At 37.5% G+C, this 23,276-nt stretch overlaps 1 protein-coding gene across 3 annotated transcripts in view; it reads right to left on the bottom strand.

Moving 5' to 3' along the window:
- Nucleotides 1-23,276, bottom strand: part of CHID1 (chitinase domain containing 1) — a 128,098-nt gene that overhangs the window by 79,413 nt on the left and 25,409 nt on the right. For all 3 annotated transcript variants that reach the window (XM_054825771.1, XM_054825770.1, XM_054825772.1), the window contains 2 exons: nucleotides 2,597-2,698; nucleotides 358-513 (listed from right to left, as the gene is read on the bottom strand). In XM_054825771.1, the coding sequence (XP_054681746.1) occupies nucleotides 358-513; nucleotides 2,597-2,698 (258 nt within the window). The remainder of the gene's footprint in view (nucleotides 1-357; nucleotides 514-2,596; nucleotides 2,699-23,276) is intronic.

Genomic DNA, 23,276 nt, shown 5'->3' with positions numbered 1-23,276 from the left:
AGGTCAACTGCATGAACTCCCAAAATGATACAGAGCATAAGAGAATACTGCAGGACATTTTAACACAAAGATGGCAAACTGCATGTACAAACATGGATAGAGGAAAGAGGGAGAATCACACAAACCACTTTTCCATAGATGATCTGATAGGATAACTGTGCCATATATCTGCACTTCTGTACAGGGAAGAGAAGTTACCAGTCTAACTGTTGAGCTACTATTTTATGTGCAGATTTACAACTTTTGCCATTCCTATGTTACTAACACATCCATATTTCTAAACAAGAATACCTGTGAATCTCTGAGTTTTGTGACTACATATATATATAAAGTACTTACTATCCAGAGAAGTCTTACCTGCTACCAAGGATTGGCTCCCCAGAGGCTCCCAAAGCAGAATAGTCCATGCCATAGAAATTCAGCCCTAGAAGTATTTTATTCCTCCAGTTTGAATCAGGATCCAGTACCTGAACACAGGCACGCACCCAGGGAAGAGGGGAATTTGGACCAGGTCTGTCAAATTAGCAAAAATCAAACAGTTTGTCAGAAATAGTACACATTCATTCTTAGCCTCCTCCAATACCATCCTCAATGTTTTTACTGTGAACTGGCACAAAATACTGTGACAAAATTCACCATTTGCTTACAGAAAGAACTATAAACTTAGTGACTAGTAAGCAATAGAGGTTTCAATGATTGTTTAACATTTATGGATAAAATCCTAAATAGGCAATTACCTAGTAAAAAGCTACATTAGGAAAAAGAGTAGAAACTTAATACACAGAGTAATAGAACTGTCATATATACAGTATCAGGATATTGTGCTCATTCCATTCCTATCTCATCAGGGAGGAGAGCAGGATTTATCGCAAGGATAAGGAAAAGCGTATTCTAGTCTTACAAATACCAACATCTTCTACTGCCTACTAATTATCTGCTTCAAAGCCTTCAGGATACCTGTGCCATTAAAACTCAATATGCTAATACAGTATAGGAATGTTGCTGGAAATTCTGTTCATATTTAAAGGCAAAAAAATTGTGAGAAAAGATATGTATTATCCTGTATTTCATATACTCAGACCAATCAAAGCAAATTCAAGTGAAAAAGATTTGAATTCTTTTTATCAAATCCCTTCTTAGACTAAAGGTATTACATCTCAGAAACTACATTTATTACAAATACAATGGGTATATTAAATGAAGAATGCTTCCCTCTTCCTTTCAAGTAAAAAAGATTAGCAGCTCCAAGTCAGATTTAAGTAACTTAAAGTGCCAGCAAAAGCATGAAGATGTGACTACCATAACAGAACCTGTGATTTTAACATGGCATAAAGCATGTGTAGCTTCACCACACAAGAAAGATGCAGCCCACAGCACAGTATTTCAAAATTCATTCATGGTTCCAGATGGGTTTGTATAGACTGTACAAAAGCCCTTAGCACATCATCTTCATAAATGTCAGATTTACCTAGAGGAAAGCTAAACTGGATACATCTATGCTGCATATTCCAGCAGGAGTGTAACAAAAAAACACCTGTTCTAACTTGAGTACGCACTACTGCCTATGTTTGTTCTCCCCTAGGTCGCTAGGCTTGACGATGTAGACACAGGCCTAGAGAGACATAGGAAGGAGGTACATAAATTCTGTTCAGAAGAGGTAAAAGTTCCTTTCTCTTAAACTTGTCTAGACATTATCAAAACGTTAACATACTACAGGTGACAAAGGTTTTAGTGATGTAATAAACACAAAAATTATGGCATTTCTAAATCTGCCAGTTTACACAAATATTAACTCTGGACAGCCACCTTGAAGCAACAGATACAGAATCTCCCAGGAATTCCAAAACCTTATCCTTTCCTGCAATTTGGAGGTAAAACGAAGTATGCTTTTGCAGAACAGTAACATAAAGAGTCTCTGTAGAGTTTAAGGACCTCTCACCTACTTTGCTATTCCACTTTCACACAGTTAAACATATTAAGTTCCTGAAAATGGATATTCATGTATGACAGTGAGGTTTTGTGTTATTTTTCAGTCAGATCAGCTCCCTAATCTGGTTTGATGAGCTGCTGCACAAGCAGCTGTATCAGTACAGGGGAGGGAGTGGTGGATGAATGGAAAAACATGTTTAAGCATGTCTACATCAGCAGTACTGCCAAAAGGCAGTCTGCTCCCTCAAGATGAAGCAAATGAGCTGTCAATTGTACTTTAAAGCTAATTTTTTCAACAATAATATGTACTAGATTATTTCTGTACCTAACCTGCAGAGCCATGCTAAATAGCTAAATCAAAAGAACCTGACCTGGAAAAGAATAACTGTCACAGTACAAGTAAAAGGATAATTTTTTAGCTTTAGTACAAAGTCTTTCACAATATCTGGGTGCCAAATCTACACTGCTGTTAAACAATGTCCTGAGTTACTGTTATCATTCAAAAATCATCTATCCTAATTACTAATCCAAAACGTCAGTATCTGATACAGTTTAAACACACTATCCACTTTACTAAAAAAATGAACTTATGCTGTAGATTTAATAGTCACTTAACTGGGAATCAGTTCCGTCAGCAATCTTTTTCTAATGATAGCTGGAGTCTTACCGTTGTGGTGTTGAGTAGTCATATGTCATGAGACTGAAGCTGTCTATCGCTGAGGCCAACTGATCAAATTCTTTCTTTGTGAACATTCCCAGCTGGTTAGTCCTTTTAAAACAAAGCAAAACAAAAATAACAGAAAGAGATAAATTACTACAATAGCCTGGCTTATTCTCTCCTTTGGGTTTCATACCATTTGATCAGGTAAGAAAAAGTCTTCATTCTGAGGTGGCAAAAAAAGATATTTCAGTGCCATTCTTAAAATAAATGCCTAAGGAGAAAAAAAAAATTCAATGCTATTTATGTTGCCAGTGGGAAGAATCAGAATGCTACATCATAGTTACCAAATAAGCATTTCCAGCACAGCTACAATAGTGATTATAAGGGCTATGGACTAATCAAATTGCCTTAGCTAGCAATCAGCTGAACTCTAAAAGTTTTTACAAAAACCTTTAATTGCTTGCCTTGTCAAACTGTTTTTGATACTTATAAAACTAAGCTATCTACACCGTACTTAAATAAATGGATGGGTGTAGCTGTTGATACAAAAACATAAACCAAAAGTAATTTTTTTATTAATCTCAAAAGAAACAATAATTTCAGCTTGTACTGTACTCAAACTAAATTTACCTGAAATTTTTTTTCTTTTCATTCCCTTCCAAAATGTCCTAAAAAACAGAAGGCAAATACAACTGCCCACTTTTAGCAAAAAACTATACAAACCTCTTTTCTTTAGACAAAACCATGTCCATTTCTCTTTCTTCTTTGGGGGGAAGAAATGCATTCTATGCCCTTCCCTAGACAAAAGTCTAGCTATGCCTTCAGCATATCTTTGTATGAAATATGGAACATAATTGTTACTTCCTCCTTTTTTTATTTATTCTTCATTTATAAAATCAAGCACTGGGTTAATATCTGCCTTAGCTTCATGGGTGAGGGAGTGTATTTTTGACAGTTTTGGACTCATAGAGACTACTGACTTCCTTCAACTATTCAACTCAGAAACAATTAATGCACATAAGTTGCCTGAAAACATTGGATCTGTTTCAAAGAGAACTTAACTTCAAACTAGCAGCGCATGTAGCACAGCAGGGAACATAAGGAAGCCTTAATCACATTGCAAAGATGGAACTGAACTGAAAAGGAGAAGCTGCTGCCAGGAGAACCATGTTCTCAGCCGGAGGGTTCTGAAGCATGTTAAGATGAGACAGACAGGTAGAGAAATAGCATATTATCCTAAATTGCCTGGGAGAGCAGGGTTCATAGGTGAACATAATAATAGAAAAGGAAAAAAAAAAAGAAGTGGTTTAACAGCTACAAACTCTGTGGTGCAACTTCATCGTTCAAGAGGTAGACTTGGAGGATTGCACAAAATTCCTGTAGAGAGTAGAGAGACTGAAGAATCCAGACCTTCCCAGTAATATCAGAAATCACTACTTGATCTAGAAATTAGTAGGCAACCCCGGTCTAGACAAGATACACATTAAAACCACTCACGTTCCATCTTAAATGTAAAAAAACAAAAAAGATGCTCAGTGACAGATGCAAGTAATAAACTGAAAAATCACTTATTTTGACCCTTATCACTTTTGGATCAGTGTGCAAATTCTCTATCCAACAATATGTGCTGAGTGGATCACCAGAGCATAACAGCATTCATTTATCAGTTTACAAGGACACTTTCTGTTCCATTACATTAGCAAAAAGGTTAACAGAGTGCAGGTTACAAAGTGGGGCAGAATAAATCATTTAACAAGCCTGTCATGTTATAAGGGAGCAAAGCATGAATGGTATTGGCAAGTCAGGTCAATGAACCTGACCAAACATACAAATTACAGCTACATAATCCAGTGTATGAAGCATAGTGATGTTCTGGAAGTCTCAAGTTTTCGGAACCCATGATATACTTGTCATATCAAGGAGAAATCCCATCCCTTTTTTCCTGGGGTTTTAACAAATTAAGACAAACCTTCACTTCTGGAACCTATTGCCGGACCTCAGTTTTCTGGATAGTTATCTGCTTATCATTTCTGCAATTGCAAACTACAGTTGTTCTACAAGAATAAAGAAAATGAAACACATCTTTGAAACAATGTCATAGCAACTTGGATGTCTGTAGGCAAAACAATTCCCCAACGTAAATTCCAGCAAAACACATTTTCAGTAAATTGATTTTGATTACTCATGAAGGAAAAGCATAGAAAGCAATTATAATATGTATTAGATATTAGGGCAAGTCAGATTGCTTTATAGATTAAGCTGGGTAGCACTTTAATGAAATTTGTATATGTAACTTGCCTTCCTCATCCATTTTTCATATATGCTGTCAAGGAATAGGAAGAAAAAAACCAAACCAAACCAAACCCCGACTCAGGTTAAAAGCAAGCTTGTAACTGAACTACTTCAGCTATAAAGCAATGCCATCTGAGGAACATGGTCCTAAATTTCCAATTGGAACAAACCCACCACCAATAATTATGCTTTCTCTATTCATGGATAGTGTTAAAACACTACCATGAGTCTTCAACAGAAAGCACCACTCACCAGCTCAATCAGCACCACCAGACAATTCTTCTCTAGTCAAGCACTTCAGGAAACTGTCCACTGGAGCAAAACCAAGACTATTTTGGCTTGAGAATTGTTATGAGTCAAGAAAACTGGCACTCAAGGATAAAAGCTAAGTATTTTTCAACAGCTATTATACTTCTCATTTGAGGTTTCCCAATCATTCTGATATTTAATCGTAAACTTAACTCAAGGTCAGGTATGTTCTACTGACTACATTGTTGAGAAAACCAGCACAAAGTCAGGAGAAGGCACAGAATACGCAAAGACCATGAGAGTAAGAGTTCCCAAGTCCAAGCCAAAAGCCTATCATTCTTTGAAGTTTTGAATACCACTTCCAAAAATATTCAGTGAAGTGGCAGAAACTTCACTATCATTCATCAGCATTGTAAAATATATGTACTAAAGACAGCTTGACATTTAATTGTCAGATGACTAAAATCTTGGTGATTTTATCTCGTCACTATCAACATCACAAATGTGAAGGAGCAGAAGTCAGGTGTAGGAACGTGAATAAAAGGAAAAGCAAATGATTTGATATATCTGAAAACTCTCTTTGCATGGAATTAACTCTGACCTCTGAACTGCTTCATTTGCTTTGAGTTCACTGTAAGACACAGCTCAAAAATTACATCTCATTTGGAGTCTAACAAATGTACTCATTAAGAGTGAAGTTGTACACTGAATACAAGAGAAATCTGCTGTTTAAAGAAACCTGCTCCTACTGGCCTAAAAATATATTGAAATTATGCAACGTGCACTGTAAATATGAAACAATTTGGATTCAAGAAGTAAATTTAAGCAGAAAAGGGTATTCTTTTTATGTTAGCTTATACTAAATCCTTTTTACTGCAGTTATAAGAGCCAGACACTTCATATGATATTTACATTTGTATTTTTCTATCTCAATACCTTAAGCAAATGTCATTCAATTTCCTTAACATTCTGCTCAAATGCACTAGTGTTCTTATGTGATTCTTCTATCATTATTCAACAGTTAACTCTGAAACTTATTAAATACTAGTAAAACCCGCAACTATTCAATTTTGGCAATGGCCATCTAATCTCAGCCAAATTTGCATCTATATGGACTGTAAAAGTTGCTCCATGAGGAGAAATTCACCACAGAGATGAAATTTATGGCACTTTATCTGCAGTAAAACCTCTGGTACTATATATACAACAAATCATTCCTTTCAGCTGAGTTCTAGATATAATCATAATGTGTATAGGACATTATCCCAGGTGCTTGTGCTGGCTGACAGCAGCTCAATATGAGTCAGCAGTGTGCCCTGGCAGCCAAGAGGGCAAACTGTGTCCCAGGGTGCATCAAATACAGCATAACCAGCTGATCAGAAGAGGTGATTATCCCACTGTATTCAGCCTTGGTGCAGCCTCACCTTGAGTACTGTGTGCAGTTCTGGGCCTCACAATCTAAGAAGAATGTGAAGGCCCTTGAATGCATCCACAGGAAGGCAAGAAAGCTGCTGAAAGGGCTGGAAGGAATGTCCTATGAGAAGTGGCTAAGGACTTTGGACTTGTGTAGTTTGGAGAAAAGGAGGATGAGGGGCAACCTCATGGCTCTCTACAACTTCCTGAGGAAGGGACATGGAGAGGGAGGTGCTGAGCTCTTCTCCCTGGGATCCAGTGATAGGACGCATATGAATGGTTCAAAGCTGTGCCAGGGGAGGTTAAGACTGGACATTAGGAAGCATTTCTTTACAGAGAGGGTGGGCAAACACTGGAACTGCTGATATCCATAAAGCAGAATTTTCTGCTTTACAGGGACAGAAATGTGTTTGGCTTAGTGCTTAGACACTGTTTAATTTAGGTTTAAATGCACTACTTGCTTTGCTGACGACTATATCTTTGAAGAAGAGCCAAAAGACTGATAAAAAGCATGCTTTGCTAAAGAGTATCTGTGAAGGAGAGCTGAAAAACTGATAAAGAGGAAACATCCTGCCCCAGAAGGCACTGAGGGCTGGGCAATTGCCAGAGAGGCCTGAAGTCAACAAGACTCACCAGTAACCTGGGGAAGGGAAAGGCAGCTGGGGGGGGGTGGGGGTGTTTGCCACCACCTACCCAATTAAAGGACTATGCAAGTTACAGCCACCACACCCTCAAGGAGCATGCCTGCTAATTTAAAGATACTTGACCAATAGTAGATGATGTCGTAATTAATAACCAATTAGTGTAAATTTAGGCAGGTTTTTCTAATCCTGTAACAAGATAAATATGTGGTAGATTCTGTGTGTAGTGTGCTAGCTTTGTGGAATTACCACCTAGCACCCATCTCTGTGCAGACATGAAATAAATAAAATACCTCTGCTCTGTGTATATATTAGCATACTGCACACCAGGTAAACGATCCCACTTTTGGGACAACACTGCCTCCCTAGAGACATGGTTGATGCCCCATGCCTGTCAGCATTTAAAAGGCATTTCGACAATGCCTTTAAAATGCTTTAACTTTTGGTCAGCCCTGAAGTGATCAGGCATTTGGACTGGATGATCGTTGTAGGTCCGTTCCAATGGAAAATATTCTATCTTTCCTGTCCCTTTGTAGGGAACCACTGAGTTACTGAGAGTAAAAAGCACTCTACTTTTTGAGCATAATCTTCAAGACACAGAAATATTTTTAAGTGACACAGTTCTTTTCTTGTACAGAGAACAGCTGTCCATGAGACACATTAATACTCTTGCTTTAAACCAGCCCATTTCCTTCAGAGGTGATGAGGCTTCCACCACATGCTTTTAAGAGATGCATTTTCTTGGATAAAATACTGACTTTCCTGCTTAAACCTTGTTTACATGGCCCAGTATTCATTTCTTCCCATTCTTAGCTATATCACTTTTGACTTGGCTAAGCTCCTTTACTTTGTTGAGAGATGAGCCGTTTCCATTTGTGGGCTCCTGACCCAAATTTCTGCTAGACAACACAGAGGAACAAGAGAGGAACAACTGAGAGCATAGGTCTTGTATGTACACATTCCCAACAATTTGTCATTATTTTCTGATGGCATACTGCTGTATGAAACTATTACAGGGACATCACAGACTGAAGAAGAAATCACCTGTTTTCCTTGGTATTTTTTCTGTATACACAGCTTAGAATTTCACAGTCTCTTTTTACCATTCTATCCTTTCAAGTCTAAAATAAGCTTGTTTCATAGCCTAGAATGTCTATTACCTGAATCTTGCAAATAGCATGTGGTCATATGTATCAAAATTCCCATTAGTACTTTACTGATATTTATTTCTATAAGGTTTTGACTTTGTAGTCTTTCACATTGAAAGACTGGAAAAAATACTTCAACCATGCAAGCCACCTTCATTTACTTTCTCAATTTGTTCAATCTACATTCTCAATTACTTCTTGTCTCACTATGATTACTTTCAAAATGAAATAAGATAAGAAAAAAGAAAGGTCTTGTAACTGACTGCTATTCCCTGAAAGTTCAGACTGCATTCTTGTTTAGCTACCTCACCTTCTCCCCCTTATAAAAGAGGAATTTTCTGTATCCTCACATCTTTGAATAGTCCTTCATAATGGAAAATTGACTGATTTTCTATTTCCTGTATACATCTATTTCAGAACTCATCTTCTCTGTAATGACTTAATTTTCTTGTTGTGTATAATTCTCTGTTTTCTCTTTAAAGCAACGGCTTGCAAATCTTCCCTTCTCCCATCTTTCTTCACCATCAGATATTACTGGTTTTCATAGCTCCTTGCAGTTAGCTGCACTAAAGTACAATGCTATTGCATTTTATAAACACAGACCGCTAAATTCAGTTAATGCGCAATCACTCAATAATAATTCACCATTTCTTCCTGCATCCAGTCTGTTCTACAGCAAATAGAAGAGCTAAAAGCTCCATCCTGTGCATCACACAATCAGAGGCATTGATAATGAAGTCATCAAATGCATAAACAACTTAAAATCTGAAACCATTTTCTTCTCAGGAAAAATTGTGTCAGCAGTTTTGTAACTACCCTATCTCTTTTTAGGTTCTTCAAAACTCTAAGGATGACAGCTCAGTGAACTAATTGTCCACTATCAGTATTTAAAAAACAGTTCTATATGAATCCTTGTTTCCATGGATGTTTTGCAACTAGATTCTCTGGTGTCTTACAGATGTTCCATTTACAATGCCCTCTCACTTCTAGGTCTTGGGAAAAAAGATGGGTGATCTTCATCTGTCCAGCTGCCTATTTTCATGAAGTTGCAGGGACCTGACTATTAAAACTCTAGGTCTACGTCAATTTTGTTTGCAACTGATCAAATGCTAAAAATCCTTCTGTGGAGAGACAACAACAGAAGAGATAAAGCTTACAGACACCTTGTTTCCTCAGAAATTGTGCTAAAAAATAGAATTAAATTCTGTCTGCAATAGTATTGGATGAAGCAGGCAAGTCAACAACAGGATCTTGACACAGTATCACTGTTCAAAGCCATCAACAATAATTACAGATCTAATGCTTGCTGTCAAAAAAACCAACATGACCATACTGAATGATTAACCAAAAAGGAGAGAGTCTCAGACAGATGAAAATAGATTTAATACATAGTAGGGGCCTGAATTCCATACAGTTGAATGCAGATTTTTAAAAAGCACAGCATGATCTCCACCTCTGACCTGTCTCCCTTAGTGAGCACATCCTTGCAGACAATGTACCAAGGCTTTACAGGGATGCATGTTACTCCTTAAGCATTTCTGAAAACACACATGCTTAGTGTTCAAATATGTTCACAAGCATTTTTAATACAGCATTCTTTTTCTCTATTTAATTTCTAAGGACAAAGTTGTAAGAGCTGAAGAATTGCATGCAATGATAGGATCCAAATCTCAGTTAAATCAGAGCTTAAACACAGTATCTGATTTTGTGCCCTACAAACCCAGATCAATCAGGGACTGTACACTGCAAAACCATAGTGTTGAATTCAGTTCACTGCAGGAGAAACAAATAACACACATCAAGTCAGTTTGGGGTTTGTTTTTTTTTTTTTTTTTTTTTTTTTTAACAGTCTGTATGGAAGTCCCATTCCTCTTAACACAGAAATAAAAAACAAACTGAAAGGTAATTCCATAAAACCAATGCAATCACCACTGACCACATACACTCTTCCAGTGGTGGCTTTTCATCTGGTTCTACTCTTAGAACACACTCCCAATTTCACACACTAAAAGTCTTGGGATGGATGGAGGCAGAGACAAAAGCAGGAAGTTCCTTCCCTTCCCAGCTAACCCCCATCTTCTTAATATCTCCGTATCATGCTTTGCTAATGTAATATGAAAGACTACCTTATTGTTAATAAGTCAGAGAAACATCATCCCAAGAGATAAAAATTATGAAAGAATAAGCAAATGAAAAAAGAGGATTTTTAATGGAAACATGGCAATTTAACAGTTCATTTCTAATGAGCTGGAACAGTCTGAATATCCCAAGATAATTACTTCAGCAAGCCTGGGCTAGACATTAGAGAGAAACTTCTAATGGTGCAGGCAGTCTGGGAGCATTGTAATAACATTCATTCATTGGCAGATTGTAAGACCTTTTTAGATAAACTTATATCAAAAGTCATGTAGTTTTAGCTTATTTTGCCTTAGGACAATGCACCTTCCAATGCTATTCTCTACTATTCAGCATAGTAGCTTTAATTCAGAAATAAAAACCTGCAACCCTACTTGTGTACTGCCTTTGTCTGCTGCACTAATTTCATGATAGGAATGGTAAAACTCAGAGGCCTTCAAAGAGCGTAAGAACTATCTGTCAGTTATCCACAGAAAAGATCACAATTTAATAAAAACATATCTCTACCAAGTGCATCCTGAAAACACAAACGTGGCTTTCCCTGATTTTATTAGCATTACTAACCACGTTCAAGTTTTCTTAATGGTAAGAATCTCTTTATCAAATTCTGAGATCAGATTAGGATAGGTATTTTAAAAACAATAAAACCTAGCCAGCTTGACAAGCAAGAAAATTGTAACTAAGTCCTACAGATTCACGATACAAAAGAGCTGGGAGTGGTTATTTCACACAATACGAGTGCTTCCTATCACTAGGGAACTGTAAATGATAACCGACTGACAAAAACTTGCTGCATTTTTCATCAGGAAACAAAATGGTATTTATGTACTAAATGAAATTTTTGCAGAACATTGAGGGCTGGCACTCTTCCTTAATATACATATCCCATCCCAGCTGTTGCTTTTGCAGTACTTGCTCTTCAAACAGGGAGAAACATGAGATCTGTTCTTGTCATGGAGTAGCCTACACAGTTTTCATAAAGCCAAACTAATTACCTGTGGCCCATCTGGTTTAAACCAGTAACAGAAGTCAAGAAGGAGAAACATGCCAGCAATTATATGTCCTGAAAAGAGAGCATAAAATTCCATCAGACATCTAGGGACAAATGAGCCTGCAAACTGCTGTCCTCAGCTCTGAGGCATACTGGCAGACCAGTCTGCACCAGTTACACTGCATTTTTCAGATACCTTTAGAATTTTTATCTGAAACTCTTAAGCCAACATAAGAAATTCATCTGTTTGACAAAACCAGACAATCTGAATACCAAAGAAGAAAATGTTTCTTTCGATACTTGTCATTGTATTTACCATTTCCATTTTTGGGGAGGTTAATTGCTCTCCTTTAATTCTGTTTCTCTTATGTTGCTTCAGCCTCTTCAGAGGAGTCATTTAAGCAAGACTATGCTTAAACGTACATCCAGTGTGTCACCATTTGGTTCTCCTAATTTCCAAACTACTGTAGTGCCTTTCATGCCAGGGCTTAATGCCCAGGCAAGCCGTGCTCCAATAGCAGAACACCATGCAAAACAAGCTTGCACCCTGGAGCATATGAGCCTAATTTAAAAACTCTAGCACACTGAATATAGGCTTAATACCTCCTTGCAAAGATTAAAATCCTCTTTTTTTTTTTTTTTGAAAGTTTTCCAACTTCACATTGCAACTTATGCGGTAATTGTTCTACAGCAGCTGGCTCAGAATTGGTAGAGTACAAGCGCCAGACATAGTGAGGAATACATTCCACTTTCTTCTCTTTGACTGTTGTTAGATGACCTAGAGATTATTTTAATGATTCTCCCTAGTGGGAATTCAAAAACTGATGTGTACACCTGCTTTAGCATGTCACAGCGCAGTCAGACCTTGGCTGCTTTAATTTTATATAGTAAGGCATAGTCTTTAAAAAGCCACTTCTAAGAACATATTTGCTCCTCTCAAGTCCTTTCTGAATCTATACAAAATGCATTCATGGCTGCAGTCAGAGCCATGCTGTACTGAGCTGGCAGCCCAACAAACCACAGCAAAACCAGGGAAGTCATCAGCAAGGAAAACATGTAGTTTAGAGCAGTTAACAAGCATCCGGATTTATTGTAGCTAACAGAATTCAGTTTAAAAAGAGATGCAACTGACACACCTATACTTTAAGCCTTTATACAGGGAAGAAACAAAACCCATGAGCACAACAGCATGACTAAGTATGATTCAATAGTATTACTATAATTTGAAGAGGTTATTAAACTTTCTCCAGTAACTGTTACTCAAAAGTAGTCAGTAGTCATTTCCTACCAGTTTTCTGCTCCCATCAATATAAACTCATATCTAAAGCCGTATCTTGTGATCCAAGTCACACATATTTTACAGGTTCTTAATATGCAATGAAAACTATTAGGCTAGCCAGCTAGCCTAGACAGCCCACTTATGAGTAATTTCTATGCTTTCTTGAGTGCTGAATTTTGTGCACAGAGCCCAATTTCAAAATCTCTTGACATGTAACTGTACTCTCCATATTCCTGACAGTACCTTTTTTTTTTTTAGCATACTCACAGGAAGACTGACAACTACATGAACAATGGAAGGCAATGTGTTGTTATCAACTAGGCACAACAAATAGAAAACTGTGCATAGTTATAGTTTTCAGATTTTCCTTCCAAAGTCCCATTTTCTGTATACTGCTTGCCGAAAGAGATTGCCTTCCAGCATTAAATTTCTTTATTAGTAACAGCAACTATGGGAGACCATATTTGTATATATACTAGCTAAATCTACAATGAATACACACTGATCATTTTTAGAATTGCTTGCTTTTATGTGACCTAATTTGTCAAATTGGAAGGAAAAATAAAAAAAGATAATCAGACATGTAGAAAGATCAGAAAATTCCAGCAAGATTATTATTGATTCCAACAAAATAAGATTATTATGGCCAGGTTTCCCACAAATACTTTAACCTTTCATAATGTTAAGTGTAGGTATCGGTAAAACAGAATCCTACTTAATAAACACTACTCTACAAAGTTGTTTTTCTAGTATGCTGCTATTTCACACAGTCTGATAATTTAAAACTCCATCTGAACAAGCAATAGGTCTGCTACTGTTTTGATGCCCGGCATTATTTCAAATAATTTCAAGGCTTTACATTCTGGTCCGCATAAGTCCTGCCTGAGAATGATGTTCTCACTAAGTTCTCAGTCAAGTAAGTGACGGTTCCTATTTCACTCCAAAACAGAGACATCTTAGAAGCTGTTTATAATTTAATTGGTTTACCATACATTATCATAAAAATTACCCTGTTGTTTACTTGCATATTCTGCATCAGAATTACTACTTGCTAGAAATGCTTCTAAAGAAAACAGTGTGTGTACTGGAACAGTGAACACACAATCCTATCATTCTGTATACATAAAGTTATGGCAAGGCAACTGAATCTGCAGCAACTTCTAAAGTTGACAGACTCCTGCTGAAAAACACAGATTACCTTAATAATTACAAGCATCCATTCATAATCAACTTCTAAGAGACTAAACACTTGTTTCCTTTATCACATATGCAAAACACTGGCCAATTGTAGTATCCACTGTACTGGGCAACAGTGAGGGCAACAAGCAATTTTCCATCACATACTCTTCCTACTTTTCAGGTAAGTGTGTATATATATTTATAGCAAAGGAGGAAAAGAGCACGACAGTACAAAGTAAAATGAGGGACAAGTTGTGTTCCCTACTGCCAATCTTTCCCAAGAGGCAGGGTAGCAAAACTAAGCTGATACCCACTGCTACTGGATAGCCGTAATGAAGACTGCATAGAATCTTGTAATTTTCATTGCACAGCAGTTCTGGAAAGAAAGAGCTGAAGCTACTTAAGGCAGTCCCTCATGTCCACAATGTTTTTGTGGCAAGAATAAAGATTAAACTGAGTAGCTAAAATCTTAATTTTGGAGAAGTGGAAGTTTAAAGGTAGAAAATATTGACAGTATGTACCTAGAGAAGCTTTAACTAACAGGGAGAGAGGCTGTAAATTTTTTTTTCTTTTTTTTTTACTCTTACATATTCAAAATTGAACATCCAAAGTTAGGGATGCTTGCTGTATTTTGAATGAGGAGCATACATTATGTTCAAATATTTGAAGGGAAAAAAGTGGTTTGGGTTCCTGTGGCTTTCAAATGAAAGCAGCTACACTACTGCTGCGCATCTCAAGAAGCCAATAAAGACAGACAAATTTTATATGGATTATTTGCCAAGACACTGCAGTAGCTTTAATATGCTTTTCAAAAACTAGAATCTAAAAAAGTGAAAAATGAAAGACATGCTCAAGATTTAACTGCATGTGTTTCACTAGCACATAACATGACGTGAGCAAGACTGCTGCATAGCAGAGAAGTATTTTGCAAACGATCTAAAGAACAAACAGGTATTAAAACAGCATTACAGTGGAGTAAGCTGAAGAACCTGATTATCAAAACTTCTGTTTTGCAGGATGTTTTGGCACAAATTGCATATCCTGCTTTTAAGCTATCTGGGGTTCCAGCTGCTTAATAAGTGACTTCAGTTATCTGGCTTCCTTTTAAAGTTCAGAGAGCAAATGTATATTATTTGAGCATTTTCTTCTTGTATTTATCTTAAGAGATTACACTAAGCTTAGCATAACAAAGGTAGTAATAACTTGATCTTTAACAAGAACATTTTAAAAAGATAAATTACTTCAAAATACTGGGGGGTGTCTGTCCCCCAGATCCAATGTTACATACCTTGCTGACAGCACACAGAACAATTATAGGATTTCCCTTAATACAAAGGTAGATCTTGATGCATAAAACATGCAGTGAGGTCTGAAACAGCTGATTCCCACAACAAATAAAAAATACAAACATCCACCTATTCTGAACAGTCAACTAGTGGTCTAAACGTGGAAAACCCTGTTACATAACTATCTCTTCACAAACAGCAGTGACACTACAAAAAGTTTCCCAACTTCCCCAGAAAAGTTTTCTCTTCATTTTATACTCCACCAAAAGAACTGTTTTTAACAAGATAGCATCTTGTTTTCCTGGAAATACAATTTCTTCCTTCCCAAAGAAAGGATTAGTATACTCTAACCTTTACAGCCCCCATACAGTCCTGGAAGGATTTCAGCTATATGATTACTATCAATCTTGGAATAATTCTGGCTAAACAGCATGATACTAAATAGGAATCTGTGTTCACTGTCTTCCCCCGCCCCAGGAATATCCTAAAAGAAGCTAGATTAACTCCATATATTCACACCTCATGACAGCAAACCTTACTGTTCAATGAAGGAAGAATGCAGTTTCAAAGCTACCAAACAAGTCAGCTAGTCTTTTCATGACAAAAATACAGTCATTTAGAATCAGTCTTGTCTACCCTCCACCCCCACCACTACAAAACCAAAGCCAAACCAGTACAGAACATTCCTCCTGACCTTGTTCAGGAATGTCAACAAATCCAGCTCGAGAACAACGAGTATACTCATTTTCAAAATAGTACTAAGTGCCATTTGAACATAAAATGCATTCTCTTTAATGGCTTAAATCAAAATAACCTTGAGGCTGAAAAGAGGAAAATTGCTGAATCACAGTAAAACACTGTCAGGGCTTTATAATCCCCCTACTCTAAAACTAGTAATACAGTAATGGCTCTTGAGATATTTTCAGTTTTTCCTCAAAGTCCCTTGTCTCATAATGCATACATAAACCAAAAATATCCCCTGCCAGCAATTTCGCATTGCTTTTAAAAAAATGTAGTGTCAAGAACACTTAACCTCAGCATAACTCAAATCAGTTACCAAATCTTAAGACTTCAGACTGTTTGAAATGTAAGAAGTGCTATGACTTTCAGCTTTTTTTTTTTTTTTTTTTTTTTTTTTTACACAGTCAAACAAGATCAGCCACAGTTAAGAAGCAGTAGTTAAATACTATGGTTGGCACATAACTGTACTTGGCTGAGAATGGATGGGAAGCAGAAACACACTTTGAGATGCTGTGCTTCACATACAGATGTGGCAAACTTTTTAGAGCAAAAAGAAAACAAACAGAAAAAGTTTTGTCATAGGCATGTTTTGTCAATTTTAGACAACTCATTGTTGTGGTTTTACCTGGCAGGCAGCTAAAACAATCGCACTACCATTTACTCACTTCCCCCCTCAGTGGAATGGGGGAGAGAATCAAAAAGAAAAAAGGTAAACCTCACGGGCTGAGATAATGACAGTTTAATAGGACAGAAAAGGAAGGAAATAATAATAATAGAATATACAAAACAAGTGATGCACAGCTCACCACCTGGAATCAATGGTTCAACAGTTCTCGAGGTGACCTGCCTCCCAGCCCACACCCCAGTTATATACTGAGCATGACATCATATGGTATGGTACGTCTCTTTGGCTAGTTTGGGTCAGCTGTCCTGGCTGTGTCACCTCCCAGCTTCTTCGGTGCCCTCCACATTCCTGTTGGCAGTCCTGGACTGCTCAGCAACAACTGAAAACATCAGTGTATTATCAACATTATTCTCAACCTAAATCCAAAACACAGCACTATACCAGCTGCTAGAAAGAAAACTAACTCTATCCCAGCCAAAACCAGGACCCTCATGAAAATTCACATCAGGTTATAAATTTAACAGTATGAGCCTCTTCAGTGGTTTAGACATTGTTTGGGAAATGTTTGCCTGTCATTTTAATTCACTGAGGCTAAAAGTCTCAATTTAAGAACAGAATACCAAAACCTGACTTCCATATATTCTCCATTCCTTTGTTGTGTCTGCCCCACCCACCCTTTTTTAATCACAACTAAAAGAAAAATTTCTCTAGATTTCTAGCTTACCTCAAACTTTAGTAGGAAGGTTTAACAAATAAAGCCTTCAAAAGTATCTATTAAAAAACAGAATAAGGCTAGCTTAAGTCCTAGGTGTATCCTCCACACAAGGAACTGCCCACAGCTCTTCAAGAGAAACAGGGGGAAGGTGTATTTGTGAATGTTTGCTTTGTCCCTGGGACAGAGGAAGAAAGTTTCACAACAGAGCATACTCTTTTGCTTCTTTATCCCGCTAGCTCAGCTCTGCTTCCTTACACTCTTCTGCCAAACAGGCATTTATGGAGCATTAATTCTGCCACCCAAAGAAATTAATAAAAGGTGCTGCACTCCCTCTTCTCACACAGCTGTGCATCACCTGCTACCTAGACCTGTATCAAGTTCAAAATGCATATGAAGATTCCAAAATTCTCCTAGGTGTTTCTACAGTGTTTTGCTATCGGAAGTGATTCTTTTTCTAGTGTTCAACCTAAGAATTCCTTATAATGAATTAAGAGTATTTTTATCCTTTTCTTCCAAGCTGATGTGAAGACCTATGTATCACTGTCACTTATACAGCCCCTGTTGACATATCTGAAGACTTATTATGTCTCCTGACACTCTCCTCCTCTTTTCAATATACTAAATACAGTTGTTCAAACTTTCCTCAAAGGAGACGTTATATATACTTCTAGCCATTTTTCTTGCTTTCCTCTAAACATTCTCATTTTTCTACATCCTCCTATAAACACAGTACCCCAGATTCACTCTTCCATGAGACCTGCCTAGTACTGAGAGCACAGAATTTACCTTTTGTGACCCTGAAAGCTCCCTGCCAAACATCTCAAAATGAAAAGCATCCCTTTCCCTACATCTCACAGCACTGTTCCCTTGGCATTTTGAAATTGCCTGATCCTCTTCCAAGACAGGTCTGCCCAGAAAGTTTCAATGTATTTCCATGATTTACTTCTCCCTCCTTAAAACAGTATTTTGTATTAATAAAATAGTATTAAGTAAAGATTGTTTAATCTCATGGCATTAATCCCAGATAATTTTTAATGTTTCTGGAATAACTTCAAGATCTGATCACCTCCTGTTAAATGTTTACTTACTAATCTGGTATCTTCCACAAACTTAAGAACAATCCACCCACCTTACTGTTTTAGGAAAAATGCTTTAGGTCACTTTCATACAACACACATTGCGCAACCACTTCTTTGACCCAGGTTTTACAAAGGTCCAGCAGCCTCTGCAGAGGACCAGCATAGACTGATTTTTATACTGTGTATACAACAGGTCTAAAGTATCCAAAATATATTAGACTTGCTAGACATGTGCCACATGGCTGATCTGTGCTGTCCTATACATTCTGCACCATACCATATGGACACATATTTCTTCCTGGAAAATCTAAGGGCCATGGCTTAAAAATATATGGTTCCCTGAACCATATATTAAGGAAGATGTAGGAGATTTAGAGAGAGTCCAGAGAAGAACAATCCAAGGTCTAGAAAGTCTGACCCATACTAAAACATTTATAGACTTTGGTTTATTAATTCCATACAAGGTTTGCTGATTGGTCCCACCTGAAACAGCATCCCAGTCCAACAGTCACACATCTGTAGAGTGGACTATATTAAGAAAGCTGACACATCAAATTCATACCGAGAACTTTTGTTTTAGAGATGAGGAACCAAACTTCCTATTTCCACTAACACTTTCCAGTCCTTCTGCCAGATGTGAAACTGTGAGGTTAAATGCACCTTTCATTAGAGACAAACATACTTGCTTTTAATTTAAATACTACTGTGATAGATACTATCAGAAACTGGTGAGGAGATAACAATTTATTCTAGCTAAACTGTATCCAATTTACCAGTAGTAGCATTTTTGATAACTTCATGAGGATAGCAGTAGCTCCAATGATTTGTTTATGACGTGCTTCATTCTTGCTAATAATCCCAAACACCATGTTCTATAAAGTTAAATGAAAACATACTGCTTAATGACCTCTGCTTTGTACTGGTAAGCACCCATATATAGGTTATTAAGACATAGGTAAGAACAGCAAGTGTTTTGCATACTATTACTTAAAGGATCAAGGTCTGATGTACATCTAGTATTATCATGCTAGACTTGATAAAATTACTAAAGCATAAAGCTGCCTTGTGTTATCTGGGGCTTCTTAAATAATTTAAACAATCTATTTTTAAAACTGTCTTCCATGCATTTTAATTATGATTGATACATACAAAACCCCAAAGCGTTGGAGGTTGTAGGCAGATTTTTTTTCTTTAGAAATGCAGCAAGCTTTTCATCTGTAATTCTAAAACTCTTAACAGTGACAAAGTAACCAGTGCTTTCTGTAGCTTCATCATATACTCAGAGTATGACAAAACAAGCTCTTAGTATCTTAAATGTGATCTTCCTTAAAAAAAAGACAGCAAAAAAGTTCTCAATGGCATGTCAAATAAGTCAAGATATTTCATTTGTTTACTTGAGATTTTGCTTTTTCTCATTTATAGATTCCATACAACTTCAAGAGATAAAGAATCATGTGCTATTCGAGAACAGCTACTGTCTTACAACCTAGACAGGTGTTTTAAAAGGATATCCATCACACAAGACAAACTGCTTCATGCATATCCTAAATATCAAAATGTGAGTAAAGAGCACAGTGTTATATTATGAAGCAGCACCGCCAATGCCATTTTTATTGCTACTTTGTGCAAAGGATTATACTTCAGGGGACAATAAAAGTCCAAGAAAAGTGACCACTAACAACCTGTCTGTAAATATGAAGTTATTTAACACTGTGTTTAGCAAAACTAACAGCTTTTAATGACTTAGTGTATAACGCACTGATCCTTAACACAGTTACACCATATGTCTAATGTCTGTAATAAACTACAAATGCCAAAAAAGCCATGGTTATGCAACAATGGCTAGATTCAGAATCCCTGTGAAGACAACATCCTATCTACAGCTCCTGAGAGCTTTTTGTCCACCTTTGCTCTTTCTCAGGACAGCAGGAAACAAGAGTATTACTGATGCTCTTTCTGATAATAGCTCATCTAAATAAACTTAAGAATTTTCTCTACTCATTGTTTTTTTCACAGTAACTGGGAAACACCATGGATAGAATGGCTGCTGAACCTGGACAAAATATGTAATAATCTAGTCAGATTAAATTCAATTTACTTGCAGACAAGAAAGAATCATAGAATAGTTTAGGTGGGAAGGGACCTTCAAAGATCATTCTAGTTCCAACCTTCCTGCTATGGGCAGGGACACCCTCCACTAGACCACGTTGCCCAAAGCCCCATCCAACCTGGCCTTGAACACTTCCAGGGAGGGGGCATCCACAGCCTGTCTGGGCAACCTGTTCCAGTGCCTCACCACCCTCACAGTAAAGAATTTCTTCCTTATACCTAATTTAAATCTACCTTCCTTCAGTTTAAAGCCATTACCCCCTGTCCTATCACTACACTCCCTGATAAAAAGTTCTTCCTCATCTTTCCTGTAGGCCCCCTTTAGATATTGGAAAGCTGCTATAAGGTTTCCCCAGAGCCTTCTCTTCTCCAGGCTGAACAAGCCCAACTCTCTCAGCCTCTTCTCATAGCAGAGGTGCTCCAGCCCTCTAATCATTTTTGTGGCCCTCCTCTGGACTCTCTCCAACAGCTCCATGTCTTTCTTGTACTGGGGACCCCAGAGCTGAACACAGTACTCCAGGTGGGGATTCATGAGAGCAGAGCAGAGGGGCAGAATCACCTCCCTTGACCTGCTGGTCACACTTCTGATGCAGCCCAAGATACAGTTGGCTTTCCAGGCTGCAAGGACACATTGCCGGCTCATGTTGAGCTTTTCAGCTACCAACACCCCCAAGTTCTTCTCCTCAGGGCTGCTCTCAATCCATTCTCCACCCAGCCTGTATTTGTGCTTGGGATTGCATCAACCCATGTGCAGGACCTTGCAAATTCAAAGCCGCTCTTTTTGCCTTTGAAAAGCATCCCTAACATATTATAAAGCATGTAAGTATAGAGAAACAAATAAAATAACCAACTCAATCCCTGTGATTTACAGACTTAAGAGAACAGGTGCAAACAAATTTCAAGCCCCATTTGCTTTTTTTCTTTATTTTTCAACAGCGTATTTAGGCATAAAGGTAGTTCAGTACAGCTATCCTATTCAGAAAGAGGCTTGTGATATCAGTATAAAAACATCCACAAAGCTTTCACCAGTACAATTTCTGCAGTACAGTAATCACTGAAGCACACACATTTAAGCCAAGAATTTAATCAAGCCCAGGATTAATCAGCATAAATGGAATTACCCACTATCACCAATGGGCAGAATATACCTGGCTAGCCATTGCCATTTTAGAAATGGTATGCATATAGTTCACATATACATCCATATCCATGCATGTTAAAAACAGTAACATCCTAACATTTTGAGACAAACTGTTGAAAGACAGGCTGGAAGTCTTCAGCAAACCATCTGCTCTAACAACCATTTACGTAACATGGCAATCCTAGCACCTCCCTTCAGACATACACAACCACAAGTCTCCCATCCCAAAGGAGCATCACAGTATAACACACACACTTTTTAGAGTATAGCTTTGGCTCCTGCTGTCCCTCTCTTGCAAATCGCTTAAGTTTGCGGGAAAATCATGCAATTCCTGGACATCAGGTGGATGGAAATACTGACTACCTCAATCTGTGTTTGCCACCATGGTAGCTCTATATGTGCTCTGCTGCTAGAGAGACTCCTGCCACCCGATCAGCCTACACACAATTCCTACCCTTGATTATGCCAGTGCAACTGTCTCTAGAAAATGCCGTAAAATGTATAAAACATGCTGTGAAGGACAATATAAAATATCTGGATTAAAAAAAACCCCAAACTATATTGTTTTTCAAGTAAAGTTTTCTTTTAGCTGAGAACATTTCACAAGCAAACCAAAACCCAAAGGCTTTACCAGATCCTTTAGTTATGAAAGCAAGCTTCATCTAGAGGATCAGTCTCACTCAATTCTTGTTTAACTTCTCAAATTCAGCTTCTGTAAACAGATAACCCAATATGCTTCCTTCCTGCCTCATGCACTTGATCTCATGTGCAATGCTGCATTTTCCAGACTGTTTTTCCTTAAGCAAACCAGTATTTTTGGCTCTTAAAAGTGTCTCCTTTCAGATTGCATTTGCTGCCAGACTGCTTTGATCTTCACACATATCAAAGGAGTCTAAATTACAAATTCCTAAATAAACTGCTTACATTTAACTTTGTTCTCTCTTTAAATTTTAATCGGGGTAGAACACAAAAGGAAGAATGTTACAGCTCCTAGCATCCCAGCTGGTTAGGATACTCCACATACAGCTCACGTCTCCTTTATCAGTCTTTTGCCAGCTGCTGAACTCTAAAATATTATTTGATTCTTGATGGCACTTATTTCCATGCCTTTTGCTGTATTTTTGATTAACAGTCTACAGTGATTCCAACACAAAAAGAATATAAGATGCATTAAAGCATGCTTTCAACCTTGTGTAAGTGTTAAAAACCAAAGTGAGTTTCAAGACACAGAATTTGATAGCAGAAGATATTTAACACACAATGGGAAGCACTTTCCAGTTGAAGCCTTGTTATCCTATGAGTCAAAAATTTTCAAGTACAGGTATTATCTAAAAAGTCAAGTAAGGCAGAAAGAAAATTGCAGGATTCTGCTTACTGATATCATTAAATCCAACATACTTCTAAACTTTAAAGCATGCATGAACATTGCGAACAATTTAGGATGTTTTTATAATTGATGAGCGTACTTTCAGCAATCTATTTACTCAAGAAGCTAAAGTGTTTTTTCTAGTTCATGCAATAGGAAGACATACATGGAAGACACAGGTTTATGAATAAATCCCAAAAACTTTAGGAGTGCATAAAGAAACAAAATAATTGGTTTAGAGGAATGAGACTTTCAGATTCTTTCAGATAAACTACAGGTGTTATTTCCCACAGCTA

This window comes from Grus americana, chromosome 5, assembly GCF_028858705.1.
Source record: "Grus americana isolate bGruAme1 chromosome 5, bGruAme1.mat, whole genome shotgun sequence".
Classification (NCBI taxonomy): domain Eukaryota; kingdom Metazoa; phylum Chordata; class Aves; order Gruiformes; family Gruidae; genus Grus; species Grus americana.
The sequence above is the reverse complement of the archived record's forward strand: the minus strand, read 5'-3'. Positions and strand labels throughout refer to the sequence as shown.